The following is a 26,740-nucleotide window of genomic DNA, read 5'->3' as shown; positions in this document are numbered from 1 at the left end:
TGCAACCAACTGAATACTCCTCCCCTCACGCTCCTCCTCCAGGCGTGCAGGAGAATCTACAGTGGCAGCGAAGAACAAGAAAGGCCGTCTCTCGAGCCAGCTGCCGTGGAAACATGGCAGACTTTCTGAGGTAATAGAAAATACAACAATTCTCAGTTTCGGGTGCTTTGTAGGAATAAAAACGTGACACGAGGTTTCTGCCCATAGATCACCCTAAGTTCTGCACTCTCAGCTGCGGTAGACTTGAAAGAAACCTGTTCACATTTATCTAAATTGATATGCAATGTGCAGATTCAGCAATTGACTTTAAAAAGTATGTGGCTAGTGCATGCCAAAGATTGAACTGTTGAATAGATTGCTATGGAAAGATATTTATGGTCCCCAGATGTTTCTGACTTTTCACTAATTCACTAATTGTCACTAATTAGCTAACAATTAGCATGCAAGCTGTTGACAGTAAACCTGGTAAATCAAACTGCCTTCATCCCCAAGTTTGCATTACTTTTATGCACAATAAAATATGTTTAAAACGGTTTTGTTTTTCTTTAAAAAAAAAAAAAAAAAAAAAATCTCCCAAATGTATTTTTGCCATTACTAGCATTGGCAATTTTGAAATATTTCATGTAAATACATCATCAATGCGGTTTACAAATCAATTACACCCACTACTTATTTTTCAATAAGCCTGAAACACGTACAACTGAGTCAGAATCGACAGTTTTCCCGTCCCTACCATTGCTGGGACTTCTTACTTGTACGTTTCTCGACATGGAGCGCGTCCTCCCCGGCACGATATGCTGTAGCAGCTAATCAGTGTGCTACATACAAGTGAATTTAAATTGCTAATGAATTTGACGTGAAATATGCAAGCTTGTCTGCCACAGTGAGTAGCGGTGAGCAGCGGTGAGCAGCGCATCATGTGTACCAACAAACAGCACGCCTGCAGGCGCGTTCAAATCGTCTTTCTCTTCCTGCTCTCCTCGTCTTTGATCACGATTTCCCAGCAAACAACAAACTGTGTGTTACATTTCCTCACAAGCCGCGGTGCCTTCAGTCATTTAGCAGCTGAGCGTGGAAGTTGACTGACAGCTCGAATCACGGAGGGGATTTATCGTCTTAACCTAATTTCCTTGTTGTTATTGTCAATAGCTTCAGAATCAGAGCAGCGGGAGGGAGAGGTGTGTGTGTGGGGGGGGGGGTGGGGGGTGTGTCTGGAAGAAGCCACTAGTGACAACAAAGAAAACAATAACATTTATTTATTGATTTATAGGTTATACATTTCATGATATAATAGCGATATATTATTATTGGCAAAGATACTATAATCCAATTGCATTTCTATACATAAATACAAAATCTGAGGTAGGGCCTCAAAGATTGATGACATTGAAAATAAATAAATGCATTTCACATATATGATATATAGTTTCTATTTTTTACACGTCACATACATTTTTAAAACATATTTGTTATATATATCTACTCTCAATTTTTCAAAATCAAAGGATGTCATGGGCTGTTGGAGGCACATATCTATATCCATAGGCAGCAGTACCTCACATAGAACACACGGAAATATATGACATTACTCAAGTAATTAGAAATTTAACCTATGCAGTCATAGGTCACACGATAAAGTGCCAAAAAAGACACAACGGACATAACAATAGGAATACGGGTACTATATGAGACAGACAGCTACTCTGTAGTGTTATTTGGGAAATACATATAATATTCTACCATTAGAGGACATCTATAAGGCCAATGGTTACCTGAAGATGTTTTGTAACGTATTGGCAAACATCGAAGAACACTACATGTTATATGAATGGCAGTATCTCGACCTCCTCATATGCAGATGACGCATTCCTTTACTCTTCTAAAGTTTTGTTTTCTGTTTTCACTACAACCCTAGTTAAAGTTCTCGTTCTTTGGTTACTTCTACTGCCCAAAGTTGACTTGCAGGCCAAAGCGAAATTGGCAGTTCCATTTTTTTGTTGTTGTTGTTGATTTTTTTTTCTTCTTCCTCATCCACTGTAAAAAAAAATGGACAACAGCAACCCCTCCGTTTCTTAACATTATGTTGAACCAAAAGTTCCCTAAAGTAAACATGCATCGAATTATACTATTGAGAGAAAAAGGACAAAGGTTACTATACATGGACATTGAGTTACAGCAACACAAACTGCACATGCAAGCTCCTCGTTGTTACATTTTCTGAAGCGATGTGGTTTTAACTAAACCCTAAGCTGTTCTTTTTTTTCTTTTTCTTAAAACAAAAGCAGAGAGACAAAACCCTGTCAAAATGGAAAGACAGGGGCACAAAACATATTGCTATTCAGCCCTAAATTAAATCATTTAAAAGCCATCTCCGGGCTCTAAAGGCTTTTTATCATTCAAGTCGCACTACAATGAGGAAACCGTCCGCTTCATTCAACACATGATTTGAAATACCCCTCTGCTCCTTCGACCATATATTTATTTATTTTTTTCAGTGTTAAAAGCTCAAGTTCACTATTGGTTCTCTAAAATCCTCACGTCATCAGAAAAAAAAGAAAGAAAGAGGTGCATCAAGTCGAGGCATCCTGGGAAAAAAAATAACGATAAACACTTCCTGTAAAAACTCCTCTGCTCCTTTCAGCGATCTACTCTGAGACTGACCATGCAAACATCTGATTGACAGTTAAGTGGAGCTCAGTTAAACGAATACAGAGACGGACACGCACGCACAAGCATACACAGACATACAGTATTATCACGTCGGAACGAAGAGAGCTAAACGCACTTACGTCTTCAAAAGCAACACAGTGTACGCAAGCAAGCTATTTCAACATCAGGGTAATTTGTGCTCATTAATTGATTACGTTTTTGTTTTCAACCTCTTGAATTGTATCTGTGCTATTTTCATGTCGAGTTCATGAAAAGACATGGCTTAGAGATAGAAGTAAGGGAGACCCTTGAACTCTTAGCTGAAACCGTTATTGCATCCGTACCCGCAGCCTCCGCTAAAAACACGTAAGCCACTTCACAATTAAACACCTGCAGTGTTAAAAGCCAATTAGGAGTTTGCGTCAAAAGTGAAAATGTCTATCCAACCGGTCAAACAAAAATGCAAGGGATTCATTATTTCTGAGTGGTAGGAATTAAAAGCTGGCAGAGACAGTGTGACCATCTGCTGAGCTGGACCGGACTCTTCCTCCAGGCTACTGCGGTGTTGCATGTGGAGATGACTTTTACGCCAGCTCCCCAGAAACTGCTCTTACAGCAGATGACGTCTCAGCAGCACGGCTTAAAGGGAAATGTGTGCTAAACTACAGTAATGCGGCCGATTCCGACGGACCGCGGCGCGAGCGAGGCGATCGGAAGGATGCTGAAAGCCTTCCGTGTTTTTTTCCGCAGATGAAAATGAAATCAGTGCATCAAACCGGCTCGAGAGCCCGTTGGTCTAAAACGTGACTTTGTAACAGGTCCGAAACGTGTTTCGTTCTCTGTTTAACTACGTAATAAACACAATGACACTTCATTTTGCACTGCGCAAAGTGGTTCAAGCGGGTTAAGTCACTCGCGCATCCTTCAAAATCATCGCAAGGCGCATTCAAGCGAGCGAAAAGCGAAAGTGTTGCTGCGCCGGGGGCTCGTCAGGAAGTCGCGTTTCGATTTCGGACGCACACTTCCGCACCTGCTGCCGTTATAACTCGGCATTAGCGTGAGCTCTGCTATCTGTGTTGTTGTTGTTGTTGTTGTTGTTGTTGTTGTTGTTGTTGTTTCTGTGCACTGAATGCTAGTGTTCCCACGACTACCGGAGTAGCGCGATGGAATCGAGTATACCTGAGACCCTGTTTTTCATGAGGACACACACAGAAGATGCGAGAGGCATACGTCTCTGGAGCTCTACCACAAACATCGAGAGATAAAGTACACTTCCAGGATAGAAGGAGGAGGAGGGGGAGGAGGAGGAGGAGGAGGAGGAGGAGGACGTTTTTCTAGTCTAATCTTCGTCTTCTCACGTAGCAGCTGCTCCTAACGTTGTGAGGACGCGACAACACGCACGCTTAAAGATATAGTCTACTTTTTATATATATATATATATATATATTATATATATATGAAGTGTACACTTTGTACAAAATATTACACCGCTAGTAAGAGAAACATGGGGCTCAGAAAAACACACACACTCAATCTCTGCCTTGCTAGCTCTGTCCTCTGCTCTGCTGGAGGCTATAAATATATTACTGTATATGTTTATATATATATATATATATATATATATATCAATATTTATATATTATATATTGTTACTCTACTGATGTGGCGTACATTGCAAAGAAGGTTTTTCACAGATGGTTTTGACAAGTTCACAACACGTAGTGATAAATACACATCTAAAATATATGCACAGAGAGGGACTATATGAGGTTAAATGGCCACTTTATCGCCCGCTAAAGGAAGGATAGGCTATTCTAGTGGTATTACTATGTGCTACTTCACATTCTAAGATAATACAGCTGGAAGTACAGCGTAACAAATAGACAAAGAGAGAGAGAGAGAGAGAGAAAAGGGGGTATCACCAGTGGTCCCTCAGGTTCGGAGAGGAAAGAGAGGACCCGAGCTTCTATCGTACTGCGTGAGTCGTCCAAGGCCGAAGTGTACATCTACTGAAAGTGGTTTATCGGGATGCATTCGCTACTCTACCGGGACGTCAGGAGGCACAAATTGCAGATCTTGTAATCTATTTTTGACAAAGCGAGAGCGGCCGAGCAGTAGCTGATATGAATATACATATATCCTGCCGGATAAGGAACAAAATGTGATAACAGAGCATACTGGGTTGTATTTTTGTTGTTGTTTTTTTTTGGGGGGGGGGGGTTTTGTTTTTTTCTTTCCCCGAGGCAGTTGAAATTATTTGTATTGCCGACGGACTTTTTGTACACAGATGGAAACAAACACAGATCCTGAACTGAGCTCGTCGAACCGTTTTTTTTTTTTTTTTTTTTTTTTTTCTCCTGCTGCTCAATTTTCTTTTTGTTTTCCTGCACCAAGATGATTTATTAATTCTACACACAAATAAATATGATGACAGACACACAAACACACACACACACACACACACACACACATACGCGCACTTTCACACACAAAAGCTCCATTAGGGAGCGGCTATGGCGAGTTTAATATTGCAAGTGCAGTCTGAGCTGAGCAATTTTTCTCTTGGAATAAAGATCCCTGGGAAGGGTTCTGGAGTAATCAGTGGTCATGTGTGGGAGGCGGCGATAGCCCGTTAACCGAAGCAGCGGCGGAAGAGCAGACTCCACTCGGGGGCAGCCGCCCCTCCCCGAGGGAAGAGAGGAAACGGGAAAAGGAGTAAGAGGAAGTGGAGCCTGTTTCCACATCCGTGATAGAGGAAGGGAGACAGAAAGCAGAGAGGGGGAAGTACGAAGCGGGAGAGAGAGAGAGAGAGAGAGAGAGAGAAAGAGGAGGAGGAAGAGGAGGAGGTGGAGGAGAAGATGCTCCCGCCTCCGTCACAGTACCTCCCGCAAAGAGGTTTGGAAGTGGTTGGTTGTGGCGCAGCCGGCGGCGGCGGCTGCTACTGGTAGGAGCCGAGCTGGAAGTCCTTGGGGGGCAGCTTGAGGCCCAGCGAGTTGGTTCCCAGCGGGTCGGTCATGTTCTTGTAGCGTTCTCCGCGGTGCTTCATCAGGAAGGGACCCCAGTCGGGCTGAGGGGAGCAGACCAGCTTCAGACGCTGCAGAGGAAACACAGAGCAGAGAGTTTATACACGGGAAGTCGTGGATGCAGTCGGGGAACAGGTGACCTCTTTGTTTAATGTGTTTTCGATGATTCTTATGGCACTTGGTTTGTATCTGGGACGAGGGTCAGTGTGCGCAGCCAGCCACAAATGTTAAAATACTGTACTGTGAAAAGTCATCCAAAAAAAAAAAGATTTTTAAAAGACAAAAGAGACGTGAAACTTTTCTGTCGGGGGTCAGTAAATTTGATGATTCTTCGTATTCTTCATTCGAGAGCGGGGGTCTCCAACCAGTAGCTCGCGAGCGAAACGTTAGCTACTGGTTGGGTTATGTGTGTGTTGAGGATCAATTTGTTATTGTTCACATAAAAGAAGCTTATTCAGCTAGTTTGGTGGAGCTCAGCTTTGTGAATAAATGTTACGGTCTCTTAGTTAACGTAGCTCTCCGTGGAAAGACCGTTGGAGACCCGTGACTAAAACGAGGAAAGGTTTTCTAAATATTGGTTTTGTGTCAGAAAAAATACACTTATCAGTCTAAAAAAAAATATACGCTTACGTATAATTTGATCCCAGCAACACGTCTCAAAAACAGTTGGGACAGGGGCATGTTTACCACTGTTTTGCATCACTTCTTGTTTTTACAACACTCTGTAAACGTTTGGGGATTGAGGGGACCAGTTGCCGGAGTTTTGAAAGTGACATTTAGTCCCATTCTTGCCTGATATAGGATTTCAGCTGATCAACAGTTCGGGGTCTCCTTTTTTTGTATATGTCATGCTGCTAATCATTGCATACTGTTTTTATTTAGAATTTACATAGCTTCCTGACTTTTTTGGAAACGGGTTGTACTACACCCTGCTGGTTAAGAGTGGATGCTTTGGTTACTCCTTTGACTCCTTGTGTCTTTATTAAAGACTCTGCTTGAAATATCAAATATATGTTGACTGAAGCTCAGCATCTGTTGATTGTAAGGTTTGGATTTGACGTAAAGTGTCAGTTTTGTGTCAGCGGAATCCATTTATATCAAACTGTGCATTACATCGTTTTTACTGTGGCTATCAACATAAACATGATCTTCCTGTTTGCTCTTCTCGTTTTCATTATCAAGTGGATTCCCCTAGATTATTAATTCGTTTTTCACACTGGGTGATGTCGACTCTCGCGACCCCGACGTGATGTAAAGACCGGTTTGAGACAACAACAACAACAAAAAAACTCAAATTAAAAGGACAGGTCATCGGGCTTTCCCTTTGGCTTGTAAGACGTCATCAAAACATGCGGGGGTGTTTGAAGTTGTTGTGCAACATGTGACGGTGCCCCGATGTACGAATAATACAAGCTTTGATAATTATTGTGTCAATTACAGCCGAGCAAAGCAGATGAATTAGGATGTAGAGTCGGAGGGAGAGTGTGTGATTGAGGCTGCTGTCAGGGATGCTGAGGGGGAATAAAGATGTCGGGGGCAGAAAGCCACAATCATCATCATCATCCATTAATCAAAGCATTTAAAAATGAACGCCCGCCAGACTCCCAGAAAAATGTTTGAATTAATACTCAGCCGGCAGCCTGACTCTCCCTGCTAATGAGCGAAGGATGAGACTATTGATTTCTCAGACAGTGTGTGTGTGTGTGTGCGCATGCGTGCCTGTCTGCGTGTGTGTGTGTGTGTGTGTGTGTGTGTGTGTGTGTGTGTGTGTGTGTGTGTGTGTGTGTGTGTGTGTGTGTGTGGGAAAACAAAATAAACGTGACAATGTCACGGCGCAGCTTTATCTCAATTATTACCTCGATTATGGTGCCGGGGGCCAGGTACATCTTGATGATAAACATGATGGGAATCCAGATTACGGAGCAGATGACCATGAGCCAGCCCATTACCATGGACCAGGTGGGGTAGGTGTAGTCCTCATACGTCATCCCCTTCCACTGGAACAGACTCAGTCCCAGGATGCCCTGCACACACCACATAATCCAGGAAATGTCTTATCTATCACCTTCAGCGACTCCTTTTCCCGGAGTCTTTACACAACTCGCTTGTTCTTCTTCTTCTTCTTCTTCTTCGGCGGCCACCATCTACTGGTCAGCTCCACAGGTACCGCGACTAAATCAAACCGCGTTGTGTTTCTCTCACCGGGAAACACACATTTTTCTCTCACTGCAATTTGGAGTAAACGGGGAGGTCTCGTGTATGGAGTAAAAAAAATAATAATAAATAAAAAAGTTAAATAATGAGCTGGAGCGCGGAGCTCTCGTGTGAGGCGGCTCCTCGACTTACAAGGCAAATGCGCAAACAAAACACCCCAAAACAGCTTACTTGCAAATCTATGATGGATTTTTGGAGCTGCAGCTATTTTTACACGCGGAGGAAAACATTCACATCTATTTGGGGAGTTTCTGCTCACCATATTGTGAGTTTTGCGGAGAATGACGAAGGATGACCTCCAGTTGACATCCAAGCTTTTCATTTTGGAATTTGCAGACTGGTCTGGCTGACTGGGGTAAAAAAGTCTGCAAGTTTTCTTGCAACTTAATTTCTATTTCAGGAGAGAAGTTGAATGGGAGTCGATGGAGCCGGAGGCTTTTTGGAGCCGACCTCTGGTGGCACTCGGCGGTATTGCAGCTTAAGGCGCTTCCTCATCGGCCTGATCTTTAAGACCCAGAAGCTACGTCCACTTTTATATGCAGTCAATGGTCGGGCCGCGATCCATTGAGGATCGTTTCCAGTCGTTGCATCCTAATTGGTGTAGCCCTCAGGTGAATTTTGAAACTATAGGAGCAGCGTTTAACCAATCGGCAGTGACCACCTTATGATGTATGTCGTGTGCCGAAACTCACCAAGCTGTAAACAACAGAGATTCTTCCCCAACGTGAGCAGAGTGCAACGACCATCGCAGACTTTTATTGTTGAAAATACATTTAGAACACTTCAACATCGTCACAACAGGCTTTTAGTGCGTGTTAAAAATGTTAAAAACTATTTAGGTACCAGTTGTGGGTGTTTACAGGTGCTAATTACAGATATTATTTATTATTTACAGGACTGTCCTGTAAAATACTAACTGACCAACTGATCAACAAATAAGGGCAGAAAAATCCTTAATCCTTCATGGAAACAAATCACCCTCTCGTTAACTATCGCGGACTGATTATTTCAGAAGTCATTGATTATTGCATTTTGCACATCTTTCAGATGCAAAAACTCGTTGGTGTGAATCATAAAGCAACGACCTATATTTTCATTTTTAGACTGCTGTCGCCCGATATTGACAAACTCTGCGATGATGAGGGCTCTGCAGTCGATTTCTACCCAATTAACCGGACTGAACTCAGGACTGAAGATGTTTCTGCGACAAAGAAGGGGATGGATGACGGTGAAAATTAGACCTCGTGTTGCATTACATGTGCAGTCGGTGCGGAAAAAAAGAAGTGGAAAAATACGGGAAAGCGAAACAAAAGAAAAAGAGGGCAGACGGACGTAGATTAGCTAGAGGTTGTGCATCAAATGAGATCCCCTTGGAAAATCTGATCTCCCTGGAGAGCAGCGGGACGACCGGCCGGCCAAACTGCTGCTCCATTTGTCACCGTCACCTCTGCGTCGGAGGTACAGCGGTTACCATTTACAATTACTAACATTAATGCTGGCCGGCGTCCAGCTCTGACACGCCGCTAACCTCTGCGCATGTACGGCTTCCGTCGCACGGCACGCGACAAACGAAAAACGCCAATCTCCACAACAACAAAATGTGTTCTCTGGAGATAAATGTGTGTATGTTAGAGGTTAAATGGAGTGACGTCACACTCGGTGTTTTTGCAGCGCCTATTTAGAACCACGCAACTCGGAGCATTGTTGACATGGCGGGAACGGGAAGGAAAAAATAATTTTCGATTTCAGTGCAACAGGAGCAATTTCTCCTCTGTTCCTTTCCAATTGCAAATCAATGAACTTGAAAGGAGGCAGTGGAAATAGAAGCATTTCAAGCTGTACATGTTTGTTTGTGTGTGTGTGTGTGTGTGTGTGTGTGTGTGTGTGTGTGTGTGTGTGTGACAAACATACCGTCAGAATAGTTGGAGTCACAAAGGCCCAGCACAGTCTCCAGAATCGGTTTGGCTGGAAACCAATCATCATTTCAATGTCCTCACAAAACCTCTGCAGACCTGCGAAGGAAAGAAAAAAAAAAAACAGGAAGAGGAATCAAATAAAAAAGAAGAGAAATGGGACAAAGTCAGAGAGACAGAAGGAGGAGACACAGAGACCGGCCTGGGTTCAATAAGGTGTCTCAACGGGATCAGAAAATTCCCTCCGTCCTTATATGTGTGTTTGTGTGTGTGTGTGTGTGTGTGTGTGTGCGTGCGTGTGTGTGTGTGTGTGTGTGTGTGTGTGTGTGTGTGTGTGTGTGTGCGTGAGAGTGTATCAGTTTCATCTCATCCCTGGGAGGAAAAAAAAAAAAAAAAGGGAGGGAGCAGATGGCTTCATTCTTCTGGCTTTATTGACGGATAACAGTGAGTGACATGAAGAGGCCGAGTCACACAATCATTTCAATATGTCATCTGTACTGACGCTCCGACAAACTGGAGGAGAGACGTTCACTTTGCTTCTTGGTAACAGCCTCCCGATGCACACCTGAGCTCCCTGCCTCTCTGTGTGTGTGTGTGTGTGTGTGTGTGTGTGTGTGTGTGTGTGTGTGTGTGTGTGTGTGTGTGTGTGTGTGTGTGTGTGTGTGTGTGTGTGTGTGTGTGTGTGTGTGTGTGTGTGTGTGTGTGTGTGTGTGAGAGAGAGAGAGAGAGAGAGAGAGAGAGAGAGGCTCACGGTGTACATTACAACAGAGACCCCTAGTGGTCACAGTTCAAACAACAAGTGAGAATTATCATCCAGCAGGAAGGATATTTTGGATGATCGTTCACTTTTGCATGTAAAGTAAACACGTATTTTTGACTGTTTTGTGTGTTTTGAATTCAAAATTGTTGTTATGACATGACATTCAAATGAAAGATATTCTGTGTTTTTTTTTTTTTTTTTTTACAATAAACTACGCAACAGCAGCGTTCAATTCCTCACTTAAACTCTACTGCTGGGGACTGCAGATGGAAATTAGCTGGTAGCTAAATCTGGCACAGAGCATCTCCTCTCTTTTTGAAATTAGTGTATTCTGTACATGGTCCCTACTGTAAATGTACTTACATTTAAACTTAAACTTAAAATTCACACGTCTTCGGGAGGACTATTGGAAAACATGTATAAAGTGTCCGGTAAACTTACATTAAAGACATTCAGATATCTAAATCTTCAAAACAGAAATGTTTTCCTGTACTAGTGTTCAGGGACATCAGCAACAGTGTAAAAAAATTAATTAGGATACCTGATATTTGATCTTTTTTTTTGACACGTTTTTTTTTTCCTGCAGCACCATCAATTATCCCTGATCCCTGTAAAATCCTAATAATTTGGACAATCTCCTGAGTTATCTTGGGCCACTTCGGAGAAAACCTTCTTTTGAGCAAAATTCTGGTTCACTGCGATATCTAAAATAGAGCTGCATTTACAGGAAATGTGCTCCAGATATTAATGGTACCCAGAGGAGGATCCCTCATTGTCATAATGACTCTCTGACCTTTGCTCTAGCGCCACCATCCAGCCAACATTTCCATTAGTATATCAGGAAAATCTAAATGGCCAAATTATTATGCAATTTACTGTTAAGTACAGTCATAAAATACAGGGTTTTTTTTTTTCTACATTTAAAGAGCAGTAGGAAAGTGCTATTTGTACACATATCACTGTACACATGCGTCAAGGTTTTGTTGGGAAGCTAAAAAAGTATCAAAATTGAACTAAAAATGTATTTTTGATTACAAATCTAAATATATCCTTAAGTGTTTGTTTTGGTATTTGTGTTTTTTCCAAGGAGTGTAAAGTTTTTGGTTCAGATGGGATTGAATGCCTCCAATAATTGTCAGCAGGTCTTTGGTGAACCGTTGTGTTTCCGTATAAATGGAGCTGTGACGAGCAGCGGCCTTTACCGTCGACTCTGACGGCGTGCCTGCTCGTAGGCCTGCTGCGTCGCCATGGCCAACGGCCAAATCAGAGGCCTGACGCTTACATTTCGGTTTACTCGTACGTTAGTTACATATGTACGAAGATGTTTTTACCGTGAATTGTTTCAGCATTTCTCGTTATTAACTGCCTCGATTGAATGATTAAGCTTGAGTTTCTTTTTCGGATTAAAAAAAAAAAAATGACCGATTTTTTTTTTTTTTCCTATCATGTCCACATCCGGCCAAAACGTTAAGTTTGAGCACAACACAGCCCAGGAACTGAGAGGTAGACTATCACGCATTCATCTCCACGTTATTTTCATACTGAGGGATATTGTAAACTAACATTACGGCCTCTCGCGGTCATGAAACCCATCTTCAGACTTTGAGAGGCCTGTAGGTCAAAGGTCGCGAGATGACTCACCGTAGAGGTAGGAAATTCCCAACAGCTCGCAGATAGCGATGATGACCAGAGAATAGGAGGCTGCAAACGTGTCTACCAGCTGCAGCATGTACATCCCATTCTGTAACAAACAAACAAAACATCATCAGCCGCGAACAGTACAGTAAGATGTGTGGGTTGTTGTTGTTGTTGTTGTTTTTTCTGTGTGTCGGTGTCGTACCTCCGTGATCATGGGGAATCCCAGGACGAAGAAGCACAAGCAGCAGATCAGCGTGAAGACCGGTTTGTGTTTCCTCAAGTATTTGGGGAACTCGTCCGACACGGAGGTGACGATGGTCTCGATGGTGGCAAACTGGGGGAGAGATGAGTGGGGGAGGAAGAAGGGGGGGGGGAAATGTGAAGGGGACGGGACAGGAGTGGGGATAAAAGAGGGATGAGTCGGTGTTTTTTTAATGTTTTACTCCATTGGACTTTATATAAAAGTGGTCGCGTGCTTCCGGCTCCCGGCAAAATGAGGCCGACGCGGAAGTGCCGTGAGCTGCGATACCGCCGAGTGCCACTAGGGGGTCGGCTCCAAAAAGAGCCGGTTTCCATAAACCCCCATTCAACTTCTCTGGTGAAATTCTCAATCAATACAATTTTTCATTCGCTAAATTTACTCTTCCGGATTGGTTTTCTGTTTCTATTTGAAAATAATCCCGCCATTAACTAGAAAATAAGCTTTAAAAAGCCATGTTCTTTTGGGAGGGAGAGGGGAGGGGGGGGGCTGTCTTTTTGATTGACGGGCCGTCAGTGCAGTCAGGTTACGGCTAACGGTGGGCGGGACGTAGTATCCAATCGGAGGAAGCCGGACCTTAAAATCTGTTAAATATCGACATGTTTCGGGTTAACTCCAGAAAACACGTCCTGATTGATTGTCCCCGCTACAGAATTATTGACCAATCAGGTCTGGTTGTAGAAAGCATTTCAACTAAAAAAAAAAACCATCCAGTCAGCAAATTACCTCATTTGACTCAGAGCAGCTGCTGCTGTCAAAACTTCTGCGCCTCATGTTGCGAGGCATCTGTCTCCCATAAACACATTTTTGCCACGAATTTCCGTTCATTTCCGAAACAAATAAGGAACATTATTGTAATCGCGAGAAAGGAGGAGACGCGAGAACAAATAAGTCCGAAGAATTCCTTTCACAACGAAGCGACCTGACAGGCGGAGCCCGTCCGGAGGGCAGAAAAACGCAACAACGACGGTTGATAAAGGAGCCTCCGGACCCCTGGGGGACGGCGGTGGGACGAATGCATAAGCAGGCCAAATTGAGAGAGGACGGTGCGTTGGACGCGGGAGAATAATGCTGAAGAAGTCTTTCATATCCCACATAATCATTTGACCCATTGTTAATCGAAAATATTGACTTCATAGGTTTAAAAAAAAAAAAAAGTCAATATATTTCTCTTATTATACATATTTTTTTCACTTTGGTCTTGCAGTTGAATTTAAAACGGTTTTGGAGTTCACCACCGGACTATTGTTTAAATATAATAGATTAATACATTGACCAATTTTAACTTTTCCAAATATAAACTACAAATGTTAAAGGAGAGAAAATAACCGAGGACACGTAAACTTATAACTTAAAGAGTCAAATTTATAAGCCAATTTATTTGTGATTCCTTTTGAAAATGCTGTGATTAAATAGTAATCTACAGAATCAAGAAATAGAATTATTAATTGGTCAATTTAATGACTGAAACATAAAAAAAAAATCCCCTTCAGTCTTAATGAAAATGTAATCTCTCAGTTTATAACAGGTTTTTTTCTAAGATTTATTTCTGTATCGCAATTAAACATTGTTAAAAGCCTATAAATATTCTCGTGGCACATTCAAGGCTCTGTACAAGTGGCTGAAGTTTTTTTTACATATATATATATATATTTTTTTTTTTCACTAATGATTTATTTCTGCAGTTTTTGAGTGTATTTATTCAATAAAATGTCAGAAAATAGTTTAAAAAAAAAAAAAAAAAACAGAATCCTAAATAGTTCAAATAAATGTCTTTAAATACTCTCGTTGGAGACTCGGATGCTGGAACCAGCACACGTCAACGCAACATAATTGAATTGTTAGATTCACTTCAGCGTTGTTGTTGTTCCCAGAACTTTAAGGTCAACTTAATTTCGCTCGCTCCAATCACACGAACCCCCTCGGCTCGGCGTACCTGGAGAGCCGCGGCACTTCAGATGAAATCAGTCGCAGCGTGAGGCGTGCATGGGTAATTATGTTAATTGGGTCAACGTGTGCGGTGCTTATACACTGCTTGATGGCGCCACCAAAGTTGAGTGTTTACTTAGGAGCAAACAAAAGTCAAGAGACTCGTGTTTCCGACAGAAAGACCGTTCACGCTGCAAACTTTTAGCTCTCGGACTGTCGAGTCTGAACACTCATTGGTCTGATTTCGCTGTCTGTATTTATTCTCTAAGACCGACCTTAACCCTTAAACGCAACGCTACCCATCGACTCTGCGGTTCCACTGAGGCTTTTCGGCCTCTTTTAGCTCACTGTTTTGGGATTATGATGTGCTTTTATCCGCCTCCCTTTACAGGAGGCTGCTTTTTAGGAACAGGCTAGTTTTCAGATGAGAAGATTGGGGTCGCTTTCATCTCTGCACGTGTCCACCGCAGAAGGAGGTCTCGCAGTTCAGTCGAGCTTAGAACAAAAAACCGAAAGCAGCTTTTCGTCGGTGCAATAAAACATCCACAACTACTGAAATACCGTATCTGTATTTTGTCTCTTGTTAATGTTGCAAGTATGATATGTATAAATAAGATTTGTTGTTTTGATTGTAAATCACTTCGAAAAGTTCACATTTTCTCGAGAAACGTGTGCATCACCATGAGCAGAATAAATCAAAATGAAAATATGGGAATTAAAATCCCTCCATTTTCTCGACCTCACAGCCAGGCAAGCAGTTTTCCTCTGCTTGCAGTCTTTAAGTATGTGTCATCGTGAGGGCATAAGAGCCATAGAAATATAGAAATACAGCGACATGAACGCACTGCAGGAGCAGCAGTTACCATAGTATCCAGGCCAAGAGTCAGGAGCATGAGGAAGAAGATGATCGCCCAGAAAGGAGACAGGGGAAGTCTGGTCAGAGCCTCTGGATACACCACGAACGCTATGCCTGGACCTGACACACACACACACACACACACACACACACACACACACAGATAAACGTATGTTTATATGTACATAAATAAATATGCATGCATAGACTCCATCTCCACAGCAGGTAAGAAACTAGTTCAGGTGTGTTTCAGTGAGCAGCGCTGGCCTGCTGCTGCTGCTGCTGCTGCTGCCACCTGCTGGTTGGGTATCTTACCTTCATCTGCCACCTTCTCTATCGGCACCTTCAACTCGTGAGCCATGAAACCAATGACCGAGAAGATGACAAACCCGGCAAATACACTGGTGGCGCTGTTCGTACACGTCACTATGATAGTGTCCCTGCAGGGAAAGAGAAGAAAGACAGAAGAGAGAGGCTAAAAAAGTCAATATTAATGCTGCGACGTTGAAGACGTTAAACACGTAGTACATGTCTATTTGACGCGGGATATTTGCCGTTTTGTAACATATACACACAGATAAGAGATCCAACAGTGTCCTCTGGTGGCAGGAATAAAAACTGTCTGAAAATACAGTGGTTTTTAAAGGCTGCGTTTACAGAGGATGTCCACAAGGCGGTGCACTTTTATTTTGTAAAACGATTCTGTTGTTTATAGTATAAGAAATGTAAAAAAAAAAAAAATCTGGAAATTAAAAAGTAGTCCAACAACCTCACAAATGAAGATGAATCAACACGATTCTTTCAAAGTCAGCAAAAACTGCAAAGTCACATTACAAGATCAGTTTTTTTAAGATTTCAACTATGTTAACAGCAAATAAGTTTTCATTCAATCATTTTTATATAAAAGTTTTTTTTGTGGCAAAACAACTGAACAGAGTTCAAGCTCTTCCCAATATCTAACCAATGTGTTTGCATCAAATGAAAAAAAATAAAAATTTAAAAAAAAAGCTCTATTTGAGTGTTCTGTCTTCATAAGTTTTTGAGAATCTAATAAATCAAATATTTTTTATTTTAGCGGATTAAAAAAGATGAAGTGAGTCAAAATGAAAGAAACACTGAACTGCCGGCTGCAAAGAGCGACATTTATTATTGTCATTTCCACCAGACATACAGATACAGCACATCATGCATCTGCGGTTAACAGTTTGAATTTGTCTGCCAGAAGCATGGTTTACCTTTTGAGTGTTTACCTGTAGCAGTTATTGTGGAACTTATTGTATGAGGAGAGCGTGATGAGGCCTCCCCAAGCAGCCGACAGGGAGAAGAAGATCTGCGTGGCTGCGTCTTTCCACACCTGAAGGAACGAGGAAGAGTGAGGAAAACCTCGAGGCGCAAACTTTCTTTTACATTTATTTTTTTTTTTTTATCGCTGTTTGTACATTAATGTTCATGGAGTTAGATGGAGAAGCGTCTGGTACCTTCGCATCATTGAGTTTCTCCCATTTCGGTGTGATGAAGTAAAGGATGCCGTCTCCGGCACCCGGGAGGGTCACTCCTCTGATCAGGAGGATGACCAGCACCACGTAGGGAAACGTGGCGGTGAAATAAACCACCTGAAAAGGACACGTGACGAGATCAGGCAGAGTTGGGAGAGGGCGACACAAAAGACGCGAAAGCTAACAGGAACAACAACAACAACAAAAAAAAGTACGTCTTAATAAAACGCTGGAAATCGGACGGTGCGAAATCAGGAGTCTCCTACCAGCAGCTGTACTGGTGAAATATGTGTGTTGTGTATCGATTTGTTATCGTTCACGTAAAAGAAGCTCATTTAACTGGTTTGGTGGAGCTCAGCTATGTGAATAAATGTTGCAGTGTGACATTATTATGTTGTCAAAGTAGCTCTCAGAGGAGAAAAAAGTTTGGAGACCCCGAAATGAAGTATTAAATGAAGGTTTTTTTGGTATGTTTCATTGCGTAGATTTTTAAAAAATTAAAAAAAAATCATCTTTAAAACAATCTTTACAGTGTTACGTCTTCATCTTCCTGTTTCTGTGCGCAAAAACACTACAACACAATATCACCTATATTAATTATCGTGTTTTTTTTTACTCAATACATTTCTAAATTTAAAGTATTCCTCCAACAACAACCATGTCTTCCAGACGTACTGTAGTCACTAAGAACTCAGACTCCAATCCACAGTCTTGTCTGTGCTGCATGTCATCTCTGCGTCCAGTAGAGGGCAGCACAGCACAAGGATTCTCTCTCTCCATTATCTCTTTTGTTTTTTTTTACACTCAGTCTCTGTAAAATGCTTCTTTCTGCACGTTGACTTTTCTCTAATTAGGACAAACTCTCCAATTTGCGTGATGAAAGATGGTCACTGCATAAAGTGAATCTCAGATCCGCGTTTTTCAGCTGTGAGTAATCACATCTCTCTTGTTTAAGTCGTCTCCTCTGCAGCAAGAGAATAAAATACTTGTTTCGGGCCGTGCATGTGTCCATATTTAGATACTGAGAATCCTTCTGAAAATGGTTTAAAAAAAAAAAAAAAAAGAGGTCAAAAGTGACGCCTTTCAAAATCTCTAATCAACTTTGCTCATTTTAAAAGTTGGAGACGATGTTATAGTTAAAAAAAAAAACGTTTTTTTTTTTAATTCCCCTCAGTGAAGGTGAAATATAAGTTCCAAGTATTTTAAGTGAGAAAAACATACAAATAACTTTATATTAAAAGGCACCAAAAAAAAAACATCACAATCTTCTGAAGTTCAGAGAACTACGATGAGAGATTTCAGTTTTTTTCCAGAGAGATTAAATATTCAAAAAGAAAAAGAAAATATTCGGTTGAAGCTTCACTAGTATCTTGGGGATTTTGAATTTGGGGAATTTTCCTTTTTTTTTTTTTTTTAATTTTTGTATTGTTTGGAAACCTGAAAGTTTCCCTTGCATGAGACCTGAAGGCGTCACTTCCTGTGTGTCACATTATTTCCTCACTAGGTGGCGCTTTTGTCAACGAGTGGGACCGTGTGAAAGATGCAGCAGCAGGAGGAGACCAGAGGATAAAGTTTCTGTTTCTGTTACCTTTCCTGAAGACTTGATTCCTTTGGCTAGAGAGGCGTAGACGATGATCCAGGCCAGGAAGAGACAGCCCGCCAGAGGCCAGCGGATGTCTCCCGGAAACTCAATCCCTTTAGAAATGTGCAACACATTGTACCTGCAGGTGTGATTCGAACAGTAAATCTCAGCCTGAAAACAAACAAACTTAAAGCACGATGCAATGCATTTCAAATACAAATCTGTACACTTGAAATTCACATGTCTGATGCGAGTCTGGTTCTGTGGGAGGTTTCTTCCTGTTAAAAGGGAGTTTTTCCTTTCCCTCTGCTGGAGGTTTTTCTCTCTCCGAGGTTGTTGGTTTTTTTTTCCTTCTAGTTCACGTGGAAATAGTTGAATTGTTGGGTTTCTTGTACGACGCTGTAATCTTCTGTTGTAATGACTTGAACGTGTTAAGTGCCCTGACATAACCTGTGTTGTGATTTGGCGTTCCTATGAATAAAGTGGAATGGAGTTGAATTGAATTGCGACTGCGGGATTATTTCAACCTGTTTCCAACATCAATCAACTTCATTCGAAAATGCGTAAATAATATGATGAGGTCTCACTTTTCTGTATCTACGTGAAGACTTATTGCGTTTCAAAATAATGCTACTGCTAAAAAAAAACAAAAAAAAGTGACGGAAAAAGATACAAACATCTTGTATTTTGTAGTATTGGCTGCAGTGCTTTTTACTTTTCACTGGAGATTCTGCTTCATACATTTATTGTCTCTTGTGCTTTATTTTTCTAATTAATTTTCAGACATATAAAACCCTGGTTTGGGGGATTTTTGGGGTTCTTTAGAACAAAATTTAGAAACACGGTTCTGTGATTCTCTATCTAAAAGTAAAAGTAAGTAAATTCAACACAGAAGTTGAAAATTATAAATATGATCTTGCTAGACCGAGTGTCCATAATTATTTTGCTACTGACAAATGATGCTGTCTTAAAGGTCCTAGAAAGTTAAAAAAAAAAAAAATTAAAAACTTCAGGAGAAGAGAAACTGATTTTTTTCTTCTTCTTCTTCTTCTGAATATATATATATAAAAAAGAAACAGTGAAAATGATCCGTGAAACCAAACCGTCGATCGGATTTTTTTTTTGTTGTTGTTGTTGTGTCGATTAAATGGGAAGTTTGATTTGAAAGTGTTTTAACCGGTCGGATCGTCTCACTTGAAGTACTCCTCGCTGGGGCTGACGTAGGTCTTGTTGGCGTCCGCGGTCATGTTCAGCAGCTTGGTCAGGTTCCCCGCGGCGTTGGCGGACAGACAGAAAGTGGAGTTCTTGATGGACGTGATGTTTCTGTCCCGCAGGACGCACGTGTCTGTTCCAATCAGAAAGCGACACACGTCAGACCTGGCAGAGACCTGGCAGAGACTTGGCAGAGACCTGGCAGAGCTGCTGCTGCAGCTGCAGCTGCAGGACAGAGGTTTTTTTTTACTGTCCGCTCAGGTTCTCACCCTGAACGTTTAAAGCGGGAGCGAGCAAGATGGAGCCGGTTGGTTTACAGAGAGGAGGTGCGACAGCAGGCTGCAGATTTGAGGAGGTGCGACAGCAGGCTGCAGATTTGAGTTCGTATCAAGAACTTTAGTTAAGTTATAGAAATGGGATAAAACTTCTGCTGACTTCCAAACTAACACCAGATTTTAACCACAGCCTTTCTTTTTTTTAAAATTTTTTTTTTTTTTTTAGATGGGTATTTTAATTTTCTATTCATTTCCTCAACTGGAAAATGTACTATGGGTGTGATTTTTCTAAACAAAACAAAAAAAAGGCTTGTTGGTTTGTGTCATACAGTAACAGCAAAATGTTCGAGTTTGTATAGGGGCATAAAATCAGGTTTAAAAATAGGTTTTAATTCATTTCCCATGAAAATGAATGAATAAATAATATTAGCTGGATATTAATGACATGAATGATTCTGTGCCCCATTTAAGACACGTTTTAAGGGAAAGATAATAAAAACCTGTTTTGCTTTATCGTGCAAAGAAAATGTTTTTTTTGTTTTTTTTTTTACATTTATATATGATTCGGTTCTTTTAAAACTACTTTGAACAGATGTAAGATTTCAGAACATGTTAATGCTGCTTTGCACTTGCAAATGTTTGTTCAAGACAAAAAAAATAAGTTTCTATGTATTTTCTTTTATTTAACAGAAACAGAAACACACTCACTGAGCGACTGAGAAAGAGAGATTCCTCTACGACTAACACAATCTTCCTCTTCATCCTCAATGACAGTATAGCCTCAAAATATGGCCTCGACATTTTTATTTTTAAATCACGTTGCATTATAAGGTGAATTAAAAAAATCTTTCTGACGCAACTTTGTTAGATTATAGTAGCATTTTGGTTTTTGCAGGGCTTATGAACCGCTTTTCAAATCTAGTACGTCCCAGAACATGGTCAAAAGAGGCTATTAAATAAATTAGAGATTATTAGAGATTACATAATTCACCTAGTTCCCACCCTTTTATTAATAATTGTATCTAATCAATCAGACAGAGAGAGAGAGAGAGAGAGAGAGAGAGACTACAGTGCTGAACGGGCCTGCGGTTCGTGCTGCGGCCAGCAGGGGTCAGTGTCGGGCTCACTGCAGCACTGCAGCAGCTCAAGTCTTGTACAGTAAATTTGTCAAGCAAGCAGTTTTTGTGCTGAATTCACAGAATGGCTGCCGGCAAATATCACGCAAAATAGACCCAAAGTTCGACTTTCATTCGACGCAAATCGACGTCGGGCGCCTCCGTGTCCCTGATTTCACATTTTCTCGCGAATTTTCTTTTGAAAACACGCCGCCGCAGACTGTTTCAGCTCTGTACTGCGGATTCAAATGAGAGGAAGAAAAAAAAAAAAAAACACAGCCGCGGTCTTGATTGTATCACACACACACACACACACACACACACATAAAATAATCGAAAATATATTAAAAGCGCGTGTTTTTGAGGGCGACCTGTCACACTAAGGGAAGGGGGGGAGGAGCAGGAGGAGGAGGAGGAGGAGGAGGAGGCCTCCTCTCACGATCCCCGGCCTGCTTCATTAGAAAATTGGATCAACCAGATAAATGAGGTGGCTCCTGTTTTAAAGTGTTTTTCCAGAGTGGAAACACCGCAGAGATCACAGGTCAGGATTCATTATACTGCAGGACACCTCCAGCTGAGGGGAGTCATGACGCATTGCGCATTGTGGAGAGGGAGGGAGAGGTGCTTTTAGTGTGTGTGTGTGTGTGTGTGTGTGTGTGTGTGTGTGTGTGTGTGTGTGTGTGTGTGTGTGTGTGTGTGTGTGTGTGTGTGTGTGTGTGTGTGTGTGTCTTACCTAACAGCAGCATGTCTTTGTCCTTACATTCCACCGTGTTCCACTCATTCCTACAGTTAGCCCATGGCAGTGAGCCCTTCAACGAAGCGAACAGGTAGTACAGTGTCCAGCACATAATAATATTATAGTATATGGCTATCAAGACAGATATTATCAACATGGCAATCCCGCAACCTAAAATAAATAAATGAGACGAAATATATAAATTACTCTTAAGGGAAAGTGGAGAGCTCGTAATGATTAAGAAATGAGTTATATTTTTGAATTATTATTTTTGTGTGTTTTTTTTTGTTTTTTTTTTAGTGGGTCAGTTATCACACCAGTTTTACCTTGCAGAGCCGGGATGCATTTCCACACTGACACGGGGCCCTGGCTGGCGAACTGGCCCAGGGAAACCTCCATCAGAAAGATTGGGATCCCGGCGATGCCCAACATCGTCAGGTAGGGGATGAGAAAAGCTCCTGCGGGGAAGAGCGCAGTTTAAGGAGGGTTAGGAAACCCGGAAACTAACACCAACAACAACAAAAATGTACAAATTAAATGACAAAATAAGATACAGTTAGCCTAAATAATCTATATCTCTTCATAGCTTCTTGAATAGCTGAAGACATTATTAATTAATATCGATAGTAGGCTAATATTTATGACGACTGTCAGTTTTTACAGCTTTCTTAACGATAAAAACAACATTTGTGTGTATTTTTCTTTCGCGTTTATTTATTTTTTTTCGCTTTCTTTTTTATTACTCATTGAACAAATCTCGTATTTTTGAGCTGATTTAAAGTCATTTTTATGAAAGTATTTTTTTTTCTCGCCTGTTTTATGGCCTATAATAAGAAAATTGACAGACGTGATTAATATTCTGACTTCGTTTCGATTCCAACTGATTTTTTTTTAATTTATTTTTTTTTCGTTCGTTTCTGTGTTAGGAATTTAAAAAGCAGTGACCCGGGGACTCTTCACTCTTACCTCCACCATTTTGGAAGGCGAGATAAGGAAACCTCCACACGTTTCCCAGTCCCACCGCATAGCCCACCATGGACAGGATGAAGTCCAGTTTATTGGTCCAGTTTCCTCTGGCCTTATTCTCATCTCCCTCCTCGTCATCGTCATCATCAGCCTGAGTGGGAAACACATTCGTTCACTATCCAGAGTAAAAGAAACAAATCATTTTAAAATCATCTTCAGTGACCGACAAATGCTTTTTAGAAAGGCACATAATCTTTTTTTTGGGGGGGGGGGGGTTTTCCCACTAACTGGTATTTTTTTTATTTTTTTTATCATGAGCGGAATAACTTTGTCAGATATATTCTGACATAAAGAAACCTTGAAATATTTTCTTTATTTAAAAACAAAAAGGAAATCTCGTCAGAAAACAGACAGGTTTGAGTGCATTGTCGCTTTCCTGTATTTCATTTGACTCTTCTTCACATTACAGAAACGTTTGACTTGGAATTCAGCAGCATCTTTCCAGCTCGCACATAAAAGTCACCCTCAGCTGCTCTTACAGCAACGAAGCCGCTTGAGATGACATCATAAATGAGAAATATAACGATATAATAATTAAAAAAAAATAATAATAAATAAAAGACCCACTAATAGAAGAAACAAAATTAGAATTACACAGCAGGATCTCACTGAGCAATCAGGCTTGAATATTCACATTCATAAACACAATGCAAAGGAATGTGTGTGTGTGTGTGTGTGTGTGTGTGTGTGTGTGTGTGTGTGTGTGTGTGTGTGTGTGTGTGTGTGTGTGTGTGTGTGTGTGAGGGATGGGGGTGCCCTCGCGGGGATTGGAGACAATCCGCAGTCTGCTGTAATACAGTGCCGCCTATCAGCCGGTAACACCTGGGCTTCTGGGCCATACCACGTACGACACGGTAAATACCGCGAGAGTACGATTCAATTCTCTTTCATAGAAACAAGCAGCAATCAAATCCTCCCCCCTCCCCCCCCCCAAAAAAAAAAATAATAATAATAATAATCCCCCGAAATATTTCTATCTAAAGGAGGTAAAAAAATAATAATAATAATAATAATAGTTCAAGAAGCACAGCTGATCGAAAGATTAATCACACGGATTCACAAACAAGCGGCTGCATCCGTTTTGTTTCCTGGATATTTCGCTGACATAAGCGCTTTTGAAAGTTTTGAGGAGACGTGCTGCAGAGGGATGGAGACAGCACAGGATGCGGAGACAGTAAACAGAACCGCGCAAACCAAACTGGATGTCACAATTCAGACCTTTAAAAAGGCTTGAAGGGCAGCTTTTTACTACCCACGTGGGGTCCGACGGCCGATTTACAGCCACGTTAAATTCTGCAACCGACGTGGAAACCTTTCAATGCAGCCAAAGCCCAAGGAAGGAAATATGAAACCTCTTATCAACTGAGGATACTGGGGTTGTTGTTTTTTGTTTGTTTTTCCCTGTACAACAATAAGTCTCTATGTTAAGGCCTGATAATACTAGTTTAGATCGTTAAACCACACGCATCAACTGATTCAGCTCGAAAGTTGTCAGCCTACAAATGTCCCTTGAAGGCAATCCGCGCAGAGACAAAACCACAAAGCTCTGCCTGGAAAAAACAACAACAACAACAACAACAACAACACACACACGACAGCTCCAAACACTCTGAATCAGCAGCACTGATTTAGTAAAGCTTTGTAAGGCTCTCTCGGGGTTGTTTTTTTGTTGTTGTTTTTTGTTTTGCATCGGAGGCAGCAGGTTAATCCAATCAGCGAACATCCACACCGGCAGACCAGCAACTCTCCGTTAAGGGAAACGGTTCATTTAGCCGACTTACCCCCGCCACGGTCCCGGGCTGAACAGACGTGTTCCCATCTGTTCCCAGTATGATGGTGGTCTGGCTCATAGCCGCCCAGTTGCCCGCGGTGTTGTTCTGCTCCGCGGCGGCCCGCAGAGGGTCGCCGTACTGGGCGGCCCCCCCGCGGGCCGAACCGACGGAATCCTTCCTGAAGGCCGAGTTGACGGCCACGGATCCCGGGACCGGCGGCGCGCTTTTAAACGTCCCGTACGCCTTATTGGCGTCCGTCTCTCCGGGTTTATTTTCCGCGGGATAAAAAGTTTTGCCCTCGTTGGAAGGAGGCGGCGGCTGGGGCGCCGGGTGGTGCTGCTGGTGCTGCTGGTGGTGAGGGGAGGGCGGCGGCGGGCAAGCGGCACCGTTGTCCGGTTTGTTTGTTGTAAGTCCCGCAGCTCCGTCGGGCTGCTGCGCCGGGATGTAGCCGCCGAGAGCGCTGGCCGGTTGTTTGGCCATGTCTCTCTGGTCAGAGAAATCCTGGAACATAGAGAGAGAAAGTGTGTGTGTGTGTGTGTGTGTGTGTGTGTGTGTGTGTGTGTGTGTGTGTGTGAGTGCGCGCGCGCGCGCGCGTTTGAGAGACAGATCAGCGAGACGACACGAGGAAGAGCGGCAAAACCCGCGAGGCTGCGAGTCTGCTGCAGCCCATCTCTGCTCCGGGACTCCAAAAAAAACCAAACCAAATGTCTCTTTCTGCAACGTTTGTCTGCAGTATGTTCTGTCTTTGGCCGCTATACACTTTCATCTGACTGTCTATACCGGGTATGTTGGCGCGCGTGTGTGTGTGTGTGTGTGTGTGTGCGTGCGTGCGTGGAGAGAGTATTTGTGTGTTTTGAGGGGGGGGGGGGGGGGTTGCTTTGCTTCTCCAGTTCTCCGCTTTCTGCAAGATTCTTTAATTTTACGCCCCATTTCCCTCCCTTTCCCTCCCCCCACCCCCCCCCCCACCTCATGTCATTCAGCCACACACATCCGCTGATTTTTTTTTTTTAATTTTTTTTTTTTATGGGCAATAGACAAGCTGCTGCGGGTCTCTCGGTGGCTCGGCTCTCCCCCCGCAGGCATGCGAGATCACCGGCGTTACAGCAGCGAGCGGACCCGGGGCGGCGGAATTACAAATGACTCCCTGAAATTTAACTTCGAAGGGGTGGGGAGGAGGGGTGAGGGGGGGTGAGGGGGGGGGGGGGCGGTTAAGCAACCGGAAAAGCCTCCAGATTCTTACTTTTTTTTTTTTTTAAATTGATTGATTAATGCTTAGCTGTGTTATTAATTAGTAGGGGAGAAATAAACACCTGGCTTCTGTTTAAAACGGTAGAAAACGATTAAATAAGACAGAAGAAATGAGGTCTGAGAAACTCAAATGAAACCTTTCTCGCAGTTAAACCTTAAAATAAAAATTAAAAAAAAAAGCCATATTACCTTAAAAAAAAAAAACCACACACACACGGTGAGTATAATGACAGAATAAATAGTGAAGAAAGTTTTGTGTGGCTGTGAAGCCACAGCTGCATTTCAGCACCACGGACAGTGCAAAGCGCCTCAATGTGCCAAACTGCGTTAAAAAAAAAAAAAAAAAAGAAAGAAAAGTGTCAAATTAACATGAAAATAGAAGCGAAAACGTTCAGAAAACAGATGCAACCGCTGTGAAAAAAGTAGAGAAAGTGTTTTCGGGCACTTACCATTGTATTTTTTTTTTTGCAGAGCTCTGCTGGCAGGCTGGAAACAGCTGTAAAAAAGACGAGGAGAGGACTGGAAGCGAACTGGTTGTCGCCGCGCAAAAGTGCAAAGCTTTTCTATAGCTCCGTGGGAAAGACCGGAGTTTGCGTCAGTGCGGCGCAAGGTGCCCTTCGCGTGACATTTTCTTGATAATAGGAGTTTGATAAATCATTGGCCTTGGATTCGGATTTTTAAAGGGGACAACCGGAGCCAAGAACGACGGGGCGCGGCGCGTGTGGACGTGCGTGGATGGTGTGTGTGTTCTGTGGTTACGCACGTTGCATGCGTGAGCGTTGGACGGAGAGCTTCCAGAGCTGATTAATACACTTGTCTCCAGGGACGTGTTGGGATGCTTACACACGTACGTGGACGCGTCCCACATGATCTCGCAACAGCTCGTTTGGGATAAAGATTTCCAGGTTTGGGTTATTACTGGAGGAGATCTAACGCAGCAGAGTGCATTGCGGGTCTACATAATGTTTGCACTGTGCTGAGTTGGGGGGGGGGGGGGGTTCTCTGGTACAGTTACAACTACAGTAGCTACGCAAGGG

The 26,740-nt window shown here is 42.3% G+C and overlaps 1 protein-coding gene across 1 annotated transcript; it reads right to left on the bottom strand.

The window, feature by feature from the left end:
* Window positions 1-1,238: 1,238 nt before the first annotated feature.
* On the bottom strand, window positions 1,239-25,026 carry slc6a5 (solute carrier family 6 member 5). The gene is made up of 15 exons (XM_069705398.1): window positions 24,465-25,026; window positions 22,624-22,774; window positions 21,984-22,115; window positions 21,655-21,828; window positions 19,514-19,664; window positions 18,326-18,458; window positions 16,720-16,854; window positions 16,492-16,595; window positions 15,557-15,681; window positions 15,249-15,361; window positions 12,400-12,531; window positions 12,201-12,300; window positions 9,798-9,898; window positions 7,529-7,696; window positions 1,239-5,743 (listed from the first exon to the last, which is right to left on the bottom strand). The coding sequence occupies exons 1-15, from the start codon at window positions 24,963-24,965 to the stop codon at window positions 5,588-5,590; spliced, it is 2,376 nt and encodes a 791-aa protein (XP_069561499.1). The 5' UTR covers window positions 24,966-25,026; the 3' UTR covers window positions 1,239-5,587.
* Window positions 25,027-26,740: the final 1,714 nt, after the last annotated feature.

The sequence above is a fragment of the Brachyistius frenatus genome, unplaced genomic scaffold, assembly GCF_029030835.1.
Source record: "Brachyistius frenatus isolate BFR_SWC_R1_liver_20210118 unplaced genomic scaffold, ASM2903083v1 Contig_56, whole genome shotgun sequence".
In the NCBI taxonomy this organism is placed as follows: Eukaryota; Metazoa; Chordata; class Actinopteri; family Embiotocidae; genus Brachyistius; species Brachyistius frenatus.
The sequence above is the reverse complement of the archived record's forward strand: the minus strand, read 5'-3'. Positions and strand labels throughout refer to the sequence as shown.